General features: G+C 32.4%; 1 protein-coding gene across 1 annotated transcript; it reads right to left on the bottom strand.

Annotated features, from left to right (window-relative positions):
* Positions 1-12,032: 12,032 nt before the first annotated feature.
* Positions 12,033-12,768, bottom strand: LOC135193799 (uncharacterized). The gene is made up of 2 exons (XM_064217789.1): positions 12,669-12,768; positions 12,033-12,193 (listed from the first exon to the last, which is right to left on the bottom strand). Exons 1-2 carry the CDS (start codon positions 12,766-12,768, stop codon positions 12,033-12,035), a joined length of 261 nt encoding a protein of 86 aa, XP_064073859.1.
* Positions 12,769-13,925: the final 1,157 nt, after the last annotated feature.

The raw sequence follows: 13,925 nt of genomic DNA on the forward strand, positions 1-13,925 counted from the left end.
CTTCTGATTATTTAACGTTAGTATTTATTTTAAACTTTACTACAAATGCTAGACATTTGTTTTGGAAATATCTAAACAACAAAAGTTACTCCTGTAAAGACCACATGTCTTTGGATTGGAATAACAAGAGGAAGAAATAGGTTTGGTCAAAAAAGTGTCTTCTCAATGAAAAGTCTAATAACAGTTTAAGACATCATATATGTAAAATATAATGTATAAATTGTACATTTACATAACGTGGTAAAATTGAATATTTATTGTAATATGATATAATTATCAGCACATTTGGGGTTAAAATTCAGTTGCAAGATTTGATCTTTACTTAATTAGTTCAGTCAATAAACACATTTAAAAACTCAACCGAATCTGATTTTGGAAAACGAAAGTACATCTTAGGTTCAAAATCTCAAACGAAAATTTCTGTTATTTATCACCGTAATTTTGAAACATGTTTACATCTCGTTTTTCGGCGAAATCCCAATCCAAGTACACCGCGTACGCTGATAACCCGCAATGAACTGTGCAACCGCAGACCATGTCTCTTTTCATTAGTGCGTGTATTATTTAACACATAGGCTGGATGGGAAGTATGGGATTTGTAGAATGATAGACCATTACGTGTTACAGAAGTTGGGATAAAGCTGCTGATGATGATGAGCGCAAAATTTTTTTTGCATCATTATCTATCTCGGCTTGATGTACGTAGGTAAGTAAAAATAATGACCAGTTATAATAATGTTGTAAAAGGTAAAAGGTGATCGAAATGGACGACGAGTGATTTAAAAAGGCTTTGGAGGGAGATTGATTTAAAAGGTTTTTGTTGCTACTTTTTTTTGCATGGAATTTTATCATAAATATAAATAACGGAAACTTTATTCAGGGAATATTTTTTATGAATATCCGGTTTTAAGTCTTTGTACTTTAGATACTATGCAATAGTCGTTTAATTTGACTCTACCGCTAAAAAGTAATATTCAGTATTATTGTGTTTAGGTTTGAACGATGAGTAAGTAAGTAGTAACAGGCACTAATGATACAATATCTTAGATCATGGTTTATAGCGAATTGACCATGTGACAAGTTTTGTTTTATATTCTTGCGGTGCCAATGTTACTGTTAAGCGATGGTATAAAGACCTCTTCCTATGCAAAAAAACTCAACGGTTCCTAAGTTAAGTACGTTTCTAAGATAGAATATAATTAGTATTTATACTCCAATTAAATGTATCTTTTTTTTTTTTTTTAATTTATTGGAACCACAAACAAGTATACAATTATCATTTCTTATAGCTTAAATAGTACATATCAGTTATTGTAAACTTAACAACGATGGTCACATTATACATAACAAAATAAAAATGATGAACCTGTTTAAGAATTAAGTATTAAAGTAAATTAAGTAATATGTAAGATTAAAGTATATTGTAGTAAGAATGATAATGAAAATGTTATTTATCTTTTCAAATTAAATAGGGGTCATAGATGTTCACAATTTTTCACTTAAAATCCATTGAGACAAAGGAAGATTTTATAAAAAGATGTCGAATTTGTTGAAATAATAAATACTATCAAGTTCGCAACCAAATATATACTTATTTTTCAACAAACACGAATTGAAACAAGTTGACTACAAAACTTTCAAAATTAATTAACAAACGAAATTAATCCAAAATGTAATTCTAAGTAAAAGGAGTTCTCGGACGGATTATTTTATAAAAATAGATTTATGCCGATATCTATTTGAATTCGACTCCTTTATTAATCAATGTTAAGCCAAATAACACCAGATATCGATACGTCACAACAAATCGTAAAGTAAATTAGGTCGAGGAATGAGGGTGGGTAGAAATTCTACCGAGGGGTGAATAAGATTAGGTTAAGTGTCTGTTGACTCGGCGGCTCGGTTTTCTTCGAATACACACATCTAAACTAACGTGCGTTACAATCCAGATAGGGGTGGGCTTTTGACTGCTTCTTTGCTTGTAAATAATGTTTAAGTGAAAAAAAGTAAAACTGAGGAAACCCGTAACAGAAACATCACCGGAAGATTCAAATCCGATTTAGAAGAGTATAGGGACTAATTCAAGTAACACCTGGTTTTTGTTCAAAGGTTAAATCTAATGGTGAAATTTTAGTCTTATTTTATATCTAAACTCAGTGAGTGAGTGCGAAAAATTCACAATTTATAAGAAATAACATAATTGTAAAAAATAGATTTAAACGTTAAAATACCCTTTAGATTCCGATTTGTTTATCGACGCCCAGTTGAAAAATTCGAATTACAAAAATGCCAATCCACACAGCTTCGTGGCGTATCTCGTGATAAAAAATAAATGTATTGCCTAAAATTTTCACATATATTTCAAATTGTTATATATGCACATACATATATATTCTCTTATTAAAAAAGAAAACTAATTTTAGAAGATTAACCATCTAGTATTTACTTAGTAATTCTTAGATAAGAATATTGTTGTTTTCCATTCTAAAAGCCAGTGTAACTACAAGCACAAGAAAAATAACATCCTAGTTAACAAGTTTGATGGTGCATTGGTGATTAGAGGAATAAGTAATATTTGACCACTGTGACGACTTACTGTTAGAAAATGTCGGAGCAGCTAGAGCAATTACAAAACGAAATATTGTGCTAATAGTTTTCTATTAAATAGCAACATATTTTATAATTGCTATTTTTTCCAAAACTGGTAATAATTCCCAATTTATTCCAATCTGCTAATAATATCTAATTTAGAAGTTATTACAAAGTATCCGAAATTTCGAAGTCCAAAATTTGACAAATCTCTACAATTTCAGACTCTAGGGCTCGATTTCACTCGATCGAAACACATATTCACGAATACAAATTGTGTTTTCTCTAAAATAACTTCATAAGACGCCATAATAACATATAGACACAATTAAGAGGATCTGTAGTATGTAGGCTGTAATTTTTTACCGGTAGCAACTTTGTACCGGTCCGTCTCAGTTGCCACCTGTACTTCACTTAGTTATTCACTTTACTAATATTTCACTACTGATTCACATAGACCGATATTTATTATTTTTATTATAATAATAACCTAATACATTCTGTACGTCACGGTAGCATGCGAAAGCGATCCTGTGGCGCCCGCTGAAAAGACGGAGATGGTACCACCTGTTTTTTAGTGGTGCACTAGATCTTCCTGGATACCTGCGAGTCCCACATATCTCTACTTCAGGTGGGGCAAACGCATAATGCGTTTTTCCAGCAAGAAAAAAAAGTACAGTCTATACGGGCCACGCACATATAAGGAAGTAGAGAGCACACTGTTTGCCGCCATGGCGTATAAGTCTTTCTTACCACAAAAGCGTGCCAATTCACAGTTGCCAGTTCCACATTGAAATCTTTTAGGGTTGAATGGCCCTTCTATTTACAAACATTTGCAGCAACGTTTAACGCTAGTAAAACTGCGCGTTGCAGCTAGTATGTTATAAATGTATTCAAATTCAATCTTCTTAAATGATTCTTTCATTAGTCAAACCTGTTTGTCTTCAAATAGGCAAAGGCTGACTCGCTTTTCATTGAGATAGGTAACCTGCCTATATTCATTTTCTCCTATACACGAGGGACAAGTATAAAATAAACTTTGGAGTTCATTTTTAAACTCACCAAATGGTTGGGAACGGGCATGGTGCAGATCTATAACCTAGTATATACATAATTTGACGTCATTCATCGAGCAAGTTTTATTAAAATATTTGATGAAAGTTCGACTTTACGAGAATATAATTACGAAGTGTTTTATTATTATTATAGAATAAAAGAAGCCGATTAGATAAATGAAAAATATTACCTTCGAAGGACCACCGTTTTATAACAAAATAACCTTAAATATAAAACATGTAAACATTCAAGACCTACCAAGCCCAGTATCTTATCAACGATAATTCACATCTAAGCAAGTAGCTACGATGTTTAAAATAGGGTATTGATTTTTAATATTCTTTTAAAATTTTTATGATGTTTTTTGTGTCTTTAGGAGAATAAACATTTTTAAACTAGATGACTTAAGGGTTATCTACGCAAGACATGTTACGGAATGCAAAGTTTAGATTAATTCATTATTCCATTACGATTTCTATTCTTATAAATGATGAGAAGGTGAGACGTGGATCGAGTATATAATTCAAATGAATAACTTTTAACAGGCACACTTCAACACAATATTTTTCTTTACAAATCAAATATTTAATAAATTTAGTGTGCTTTCTCCACTTTCAACCACCAACTATTGGTTTAGATCTACTTGGCCCATAACCAATGCAAAATATTTCGCTATTTACTGAACAACAATGAAATGTTGGCAGCTACATCGTTTTAATATACAAGCGAGAGAGGCAGTGAATTTTATTCAATTTTCAGTTCGATAGCGTATATTTGGTCGTCAAATTGTTTTTTATTTTCGGTCTTTTTTTGTATTTTACGGTTTGTAAGTTATTTCCGATTGTGTCGTAAAAGCTTTTTTTATCGCATCGTGGTATTGGGATGTGTTTATTACATATGTTTATCTAGAGGATTCGAATAGCTTTTAAATTTACTACAGCAAAGCACATTATTCGAGCTATTCACGAGCAAGGGCAAGTAGATTCTTGTTATACTTTAGAACTGAAAATAAAACAATTATTATGCTGTTATTGATTTAAGATATGACGACGTAAGGTATTATAATGTTTATTTTTTATATTTAGAGATATCATCGATATAAAACTAAATGTAATGTATGTATGTAAGCACTACTGAAATTCATGTGTTTAATTTGTATTTATACTTTATCTCGTTCTTGGGGATGAAAGAAAATACTGTGGGAAAACCTGCAAGAGACAGATGAAAATCTGACATGTGTATCCACCAACCCGCATTGAAGCTGAAGTAAGCTCCTAAACTTCCCCTCAAAACTGAGTGGGCGCCTTTGCCCAGCAGGGGGACAGATACAGAGTGTACTGTTGTATGTTAAATATAAAATCGGATTATTATTATGAAACGGTTAGGGGCTTTATTATTTTCATTTAAATAATTTAGATACAAGCGTCTTCCAATTTTCTTGAGATCAATAATGAACTGATTCCACTGCTTTTAATAATATTTGAAACTAGCTGTGCACGCGACTTCGTGTGCGTTTAAATTTAACAAAAAAGTTATTACTGTAGCTTAAGTTACTCCTTATTACATTAGCTATCTGCCAGTGAAAGTCCAATCTAAAACGGTCCAACCGCTCAAGAGATTAGTCGAAACAAACAGACAGACAGACAGACAAAAATTTAACCGTGTATATATACATATGCATTTAGTAAAAAGCGGTTATTTCAATATTACAAACAGACGCTCCAATTTTATTATATGTATAGATGAAACAGAAAACCGATTCGTAGCACTCCACAGACATTGTTCTGCTATTCTGAGAACTAAAAGCGGCTACGATTTAATATAATTTAATATCTTGAACCTATTTAATCTGTACTTATATAACAATAACATACTTATATTGTATATAACAATAAATGTAGCTCTATAACTGAGTAGTTGTATTTCTGAGTTTCTTTCGCCGGTTCTTCTCAGGTCAGGGTGTTTCCTTTTCCGAACCGGTGGTAGTGTTTAATTTGACCAACAATAAGTAAGTGTAATGCTTCTATATTGAATAAAGGAATTTGAGTTTGAGTGAGTTTGAATATTAAACTAGTATATTTAATTGTATCTGTTTTAGTACAAATGTTAAATTAGTTTCTTACATAAAAATGCTATAATGTAGAAGGTTAACTTTAGTTACCGATAAACATACAACAGGATATTTAATGGTGACGTGAACCTGACCCATCTGACCATTTTTAAGGATGCAAATTTCATTGCGCATACAATACACGATTAAAAGTACACTAGAAAGAGATTAGACGTAGGACAGACAGGTTTTACTTATTTTACGAGGCACGGGATTGTACAATTTCCAGAACCAGGGTTGATGCTGAGAATTTCTTGACAGTAAAATCTAGACTTGGATTATGAATCCAGATACTCCGAATCTGTAGGATTCATTATTTGTTAGCTAGTCGAGATACAATATGATAATAATGGGAGTGCATGAAGCTAGGTGAGGGGAGCTACAGGGTACGAAAATGTAAAAACATGTCGCTTTATTTATTTGTCATTGCAATTTGTACAAGACAACAATGTTTAATATATATTTCGTTGAAATACTTATTAAGACATAAATTATTTCATGTGATCTTCTTCTACAAGAGCTTGGTTTTATTTACGAAAAAAAGTACGTTAGCAGAAAGGGTGTTTTTATGGTGACAAATTTCTTCATTCTCAGACTTATTGGCTTCTTATATTGTCACGCACTGCCATTGTAATTGTCTTATATTAAGACAGTATTTCAACGTAGCATGCCGCTGTAATATCCCCTACGATATTATCCAGAAATACATTAAATTAATATCAATTCACAAACAGTCGTCAGTAAAAATAAACGTAACGTTAATAAAAATGGGCTCGTTATAGCTTTTTAGTAGTAGGTAGTCAGTTCAGTCAGAAAGAGATTAAGTTAAAGATTGTATTTCAATATATTTTTTTATTACCACAGACAAAGTAAACCCGTCAATATGAGGACGCAATAACGACGTGAGTGAAGTCCTTCTCTTACACGGGCAAACCGATGCGTTGCATAACACTGCTAACTACGAGGAGTATTATTAATACACTAATCTTAGACGTAATCTTGTTTTCGCCACACGTAAAGCCTTTGATCTCGCGTCAGATCTATCAATAACTAATCACGGATTTGATTGTTAAAACCTTTCGAAATATTATTAAAATAAAAAATTTACGATTACCATAAATGCTTTAAGTATATGTTTGAATGACAAAGTATACATTCTCCATACTTCATTTAAAAACAATAAATTTCACTCACATGAAAACATAGAATGGGAAATATTTTCTATTTCAACGAATTAATGTTCGACGTTATTTGCTCAATAGCTTTTGATCGTGATAAGTGAGAACAAATTGCTTCGCGAAGGTCATGTAGGAATGAGAGGACACGAAGGAGATCTCCTTGTACGGTACTCGAAATAAAACTTCAAATTGACATTTTTAAATTATATTAGTAGATGAATGTAATAGAGCTTCGATTAAACGTTAAAGGTTAAAAATTATTTATTTTTTTATCATTTTTTATTATCATGATATAGGTAGGGACAATGGGCCGTTTAATGGTAACTGTTAAGTAGTTATGACCCTTCTCCAATGTAACTACATACGTAATTACATTGGCTTACTCACTCTTCAAACCGGAACATAACAATTTTAAGTATTACTGTTTGTTGGATATTTGATGAGAGGTGATCCCTACTATGGACAAGCACGACCTTCAGTAATGAAGCAAACGAAGAAGAAGATCCCTACTCAGGCGGGTTTTCCCAAAGCACTGCTATCAAGAAAACGCATAACGCAAACGAATAATTCGACAGACTAATAACATCATATAAAATTAAGATTTTATAAATGTTGCAATATAAGACTCTCGGATGAACAATAAGACGGTTTTATTGATAATGAACAACCTCTTTCAAAGAATCGTACTGGCTTGAGACAAACACACGTAAGATCTTAAAGGCATTTTTGTATCAGAATCTTGCACAACTATGAATAAAATATGAACATATTATTCTTATTTCCAGCTTATTCAGGGTCGGCTTAATCCAGGTGGGAGCGACTTACTGATGATGGCCAAATCGTGGAGCATTGGTGGAGCGCCCCAGAAGGTCTCGCAATGCATATTTTTTGGTTATGTGTGACACTTTTGCGCCATGGTGCTTGTTGTGCTTAAGACGGGGTTTGCCTTATTATAATATTCATCAACGTAATGAAGCGAATTGTTACACTTTTAAGGTTTTCGTGCTCTCAATTTTACATTACATTAGCAGCCTGTAAATTTCCCACTGCTGCGCTAAGGCCTCCTCACCCTTTGAGGAGAAGCTTTGGAGCATATTCCACCACGCTGCTCCAATGCGGGTTGATGGAATACACATGTGGCAGAATTTCGTTGAAATTAGACACATGCAGGTTTCCTCACGATGTTTTCCTTCATCGCCGAGCACGAGATGAATTATAAACACAAATTATGCACATGAAAATACAGTGGTGTCTGCCTGGGTTTGAACCCGAAATCATGGGTTAAGAAGCACGCGTTCTAACCACTGGGCCATCTCTGATTTGTGCTCTCAATATTTTGTAAATACTAAACTATTTTCCATCGATGAAATAATATTATTTAGTAACTATAACTTGAATGTTATGAAATTATTTGTAACGGAATTTCAATTTTGTTATTGCGTTCGTACCTAAATCGAAACAGTTAAAGATTTTATCATTAAATTATATTATGAAAATTGTTATAGTTAATAATTGAAATGTACAAAATGGAAACGAATATTTTAAGCATGCAATTATTTCATAATTACACGCACACTTTGGCAGTCCATATAAACAAAAGTATTATTGATACTTCATACTCATAGTAAATTAATTTGTCTTTGGTATATGTACTGAAATGACAATGTTTACAAAGCTTAATTTGGAACATAGGATTATTTTATAATGTATGCAGCAGAGATACTTTACTGTAATTCGTGTTTACAGAAGGAAATGGATGGTGTGTCTTGGGTCCAGATATTGTATCTTCATTTTAGAAGATCTTACGTCTTCAAATACTGCCGGGTGTAATGTTGGCAAGAAAAAAGTACTTATTTCCTTTCCATCAATTGAATAGCATCCAATAACTATTGTTTTTTTTTTAGTATAAAGTATTATAGTATCATTCGTTTCTTAGAATTTGTTTAAAGACACTTAACTTGGTGGCACGATTGAGTTCAACGTCGTCTGGACAGGTAACATCATACGATATGTGTCTCATCAGATCTTCGACCACCAAATAGCAGTACTTACTTATAGTATTGTTGTGTTCCGGTTTGAAAGGTGAAAGTGTAAATAGATGCACAAGGAACAGACGAGGAATATCTTAGTTCCCAATGTTGGATGTATTGGCGATTTAAGAAATGGTTAATATTTTTGATTATGAGGCCCATCAGATCCCAGAGTTAGTGTGATGTTTCAGGCGACGGGGCATTTATCCCCGAGGTATCTCAGCTCATCTCATAAACGTCCTATTACTGGACAACGACCATCTCTTTTGTTGAGGAGAGTTTTTTTTTAATTACATTGCTACAATTGTGTAAATTTGTTGGAGGTGTGCATGCTTCCAGACAACCAGGCAAGTTTCGTCACAATGTCTGTCCTCTATCATGGTATTAATATTCAATATAATTACTAGCATCAGGTAGCGCTCGCATCCAACTAAACACTTGTAGGGAGATTAATCGTTATTGATGGTTGCAACGTTAACAATGTCTTCGTTATGTAGTGCACGGTATTGTCGGAAGCGATCATTAAAATTACATTAGGAACTCACTTTATACGATACGATTTTTGTCGTACGATATGTCGTTTGGTATAATTAATGGACTACTTACTTTTATTTATCTATACATATAATAAAATTGGAGTGTCTGTTTGTAAAATTAAAATAACCGCGTTTTACTAAATGCATATGTATGTATACACGGTACATATACCTAAATAACATTTTTTACTATTTTTGTCTGCTTGTTTTTCGGTCTGTCTGTTTGTTCCAGCTAATTTCTGGAACGGCTGGACTGATTTTGACGGGACTTTCACTGGCAGATAGCTGATGTAATAAGGAGTAACTTAGGCTACTTTTATTTTAGAATTATATGTAAAATAATAATAAAGTCACGCTTTTTTTATTAAATTCAAACGCGCACGAAGTCGCAGGCACAGCTAGTTCACGTATAAGATTTGTCAGTAATAACGTCGCTCGTAATTGTTAAAATATCGGCGTACATTCACAAATATAGTTTAATTTGTATTTTTTGCCGTCTTCATTCTCATAGTTGTCATCTCACGCACACTAAGACATCTTGTGAGTATGAGCCTCACTCATAGGAATGAAATCCGATAATTCAACGTGGAGGCGTTCCTTCGCTAGTGAATAGATCTTATAATAATTATTATGTTCCGTCGCTGCGATAAAAAAAGGTTTTAATGTTATCAAGTTTTAATTTAGATTATTGTTTTGAAATAAAACGGTATTAGTCGTGATTAGAATCGCGTCCTAGTTTTTTTTTATAGGGGGGGGGGGGATGTTTGTCTAGCAATTAATTATATAATACAGCACGTAAATTTATGTTAAATATTTTATTTATGTTTATGCTAACATTAGTTGTCGTTCGAGGCTTCGCGTTTTAAGATTTAGTCGTCAGGTGTTAAGTTCAGACTAGGTTCGAGCTGGCATCATATCAAATTTTATTAAATTTGGTTCAGTGTATTGGGCGTGAAAATATAACAAATAGACAGAGTTACTTTCGCATTTTTCATTTTAGTATAGATGTATTTGTCTGTATGTTTGATTAACTAAGTAAAGTACATATTTACACACACCTGCATACGTTATTTCCTACATTTCATAAGGTTGGTTGGTAGAGAATTTTTAATCATTTCATTAGTAAAGTAATAAATAAACATAAAAAACGTGTGCACTAAAATATTAAATAAATATACTAATGTTGGTTAACATTTTATTTTTGCTCATTATATTTTTTTTTTATATATTTATAAAATGGGACACATTCCATCTTCAAATTGATCTCCATTACATAGTATAAAACAAAGTCGCTTACCGCAGTCTGTCCCTATGTATGCTTAGATATTTAAAATTACACAACGGATTTTGATGCGGTTTCTTTTAATATATAGATTGATTCAAAAGGAAGGTTTAATACATGCACAATATGATAGAGAATAACCGATAATTTTAGAGGTTTTAAAGTTATGTCGTCCAAATCCATACTCAATTATAAATACATTGTGCATTTAATAAAGATCCATATGGACCTTTACAGCATGTAATTTAAATGAATATTTTCGAAGATATTACAGATTTAAAATGCAGGGACATAGCGGTTTGTATTGTCTAATGACAGACTGATATAAAGACTTACTGTAGTAAATTTAGTATCAGCATTGCACCTGGGTCGCTGATTAGAACTAGGAAAACGAATTGTACTAAAAGTATTGTGTTACGGCTTAAACGCTGAACTAATTTTGTTGAATTCATTAAATGGGTTGACGCACTTGGCTGTATATGACCTGATCAGTATCAGCACACGAGCCTGATATTGAAATTTATAGGAAACATGTATCAAAATGGCGTATCAGCGTAAATCGGTTGTCTACATTTTACGATTTTGATATGTAATTCTATTATATTTTCAACTACATTATGTTTCTGTAGAGAAACATAATGTAGTTGAAAATATTTATGATTAGCACTGTTTCACAAAATCAGTAACAGTCCGTAAATGTGCCAAAGCTGAGTAAAGTCTTTCTCTTCTTTTAAGAAGATTAGACCGTAAAAATGCTATAAATTTTTATATGAAAAAATATTTTTTCTGAATCGCGCTAACATTTGGTTCACCGCAATATATATAGGTTCCGCAAAATATAAAGTTGGTGTTGTTGGAACGCTTTGTTTTATTTAACTTAACACGTAGTGTTAACAATAGTCGAGCGGAGAAACGGAAGTGTTCTTTTGGATCGTACACAAGTAGTCAGGTCAAAAAAAGTACGAATAATGCGAGCATAAATTTTATTCAATCAATAAAAATCTAAAAAGTATAACACCTCGCCTTATTGCCTCCACTGGTGACGGGAGGGCTGGTTCGTTTTAGCCCAGAGGATCGGAATTGCGATTCAACGGGGAAATGCTTCTAGCATTCTTGCCACCATTCCACGCGGTCAAGATTTATACAGTAACTATTTTTAATTCATATTTGTATATATTTAAGCACTTAATGTTATCAATTCTTATGTTAATAAATATATAGTAATTGACAAAAAAAAAAAACAATAAATAATTATAAATTTTGCAAGAGAATTATCGTATATGTAACGATAACTGATGACATTGAAACAATAGTGGCGTAGTTGAGCCGATAGAAGTTCATTGCGTGGTAGTTGATAGGTCTTGACATGATCAGACTCTTGAAATCCCTGAGGGTTTCTTGTATCTCCTTTGCTGTAACAAGTAATCTATAATTACTTCTCAATTGCCACGTTTAATTCTGATTTAGTCTCTAAGTTTATAATTACAAATTACATAACATAGGCCTTATTATATTGTCGAAATGTATTGTGAATTATATTGGGTACTGATATCGCCTCTATTCAAGTTGTACGTAAGTAAATATGGTCAAATCGGCCACTTAGTGCTAAGCGGGCGGCTATTGGTTAATATTGCTCAAGAAGCTAATGTTGGTAGAATATGTGATGAGTGGGTGGTACCTACCCAGGTTTCCACAATTCCTGACGACAAGACACATTTAATTTTTAAAAGTGGCTACGATGATAGCATCAAATTAGAACCAATTCTTCATGTACCGTTTTACTATGTAGGTTGCAAGTTTAACACAAATATGTTCTACGAATTTCCTCAGAATATTCCAAAAATATTTACAAAGCCTTATATAGTTCGCAACATAAATTAAACTTACATATTTTCTTCTCGATAAGGATGTGATCTATTATTCGGATAATTCTTTCAGTCTGTCTGTAGTTCTGCTCACAGTAATATATTCCACAGAAAAGTACCATACTGTCGCTAAAAATCTTTGCTGTTGTCGAAATAATTGCTAAACACGTGGATTTATTTGGTAATATCTAGAAATAATTAGATGTTGAGTAATTTAGTAGCATACTATAATATACTATAATAAACAGTTTTTTTAACGTAAAAAAACTCGTTTTAAATACATTACACAACACAAAAATATTATGAGAGTGAATAAACTTAGAGGCTATTGCCTCACCGAGGGAGACAGGAATACTTATTTTTTAATTTTGTTGAAATAGGTAGGCGAACGGGCAAATGATGGCGGGCTGATGGTAAGTGGTCATCACCGGCCATAGACATTGGCGCTGTAAAAAACTTTAATTCCTTTATACTCCAATACAGTACCAACCTTGGGAACTAAGTTATTATGTCCCTTGTGAACCACAATACAAAGTATGTCTGCTTGGCTGTTGATTATCTGCTAAGTGGGTGGTACAACAATGGGTAAAGAAATGGACTTGCAAGTAGCCCTACCACCGAATATATAAAGACTTATGTCTTTATTGTATTTATAATCATTATGTTTAGTATTTAAATATGAGGGAATAGTTTTGGCTTATCTTGCTTAAAATAGTTGTCCTTATTATGCATGTAATTTAAATAATCGTTTCCATCCTCAGCTATTACAATGGTAACAGAAGTATAATTATATAAAATATATTTAACGGTTATAATCACTAAAACATCATTCGCCTACAATTGAAATAACATTTTCATTATGAATTAATTTAGACATTATTTTCAAACTCCTATTTTCATAAAAGTCTATTCGGTTGTCTAAAGCAATGGCAATAATTTACATTAAGAATGATTGAAAATGATCACAATCATTCTTTCTTATTTTCTTACCACGGTTCCAAGGAAAACTCTTATCACCAAATTCGTCATCAGTACCATGTCCAGCAGATACAGTAAGCAAATGAGAAATATCTGCAAAGAGAGTCACTTATATTTTCACTAATTAATACTGTTTGGTACTTCTGACTTATTTCATCATAATTACCATTCATCCATCAATATTTTGTCAAATAAAACATTCGTATAGTGAAACATTTAATAATGAAATGCAAAAAATTAACAAGAATATATTCAAATTTAAATTGAATAATTCCGTAAATTTTTATTACAATAAATTACA

The sequence above is a fragment of the Vanessa tameamea genome, chromosome 18 (assembly GCF_037043105.1).
Source record: "Vanessa tameamea isolate UH-Manoa-2023 chromosome 18, ilVanTame1 primary haplotype, whole genome shotgun sequence".
Lineage (NCBI taxonomy): Eukaryota > Metazoa > Arthropoda > Insecta > Lepidoptera > Nymphalidae > Vanessa > Vanessa tameamea.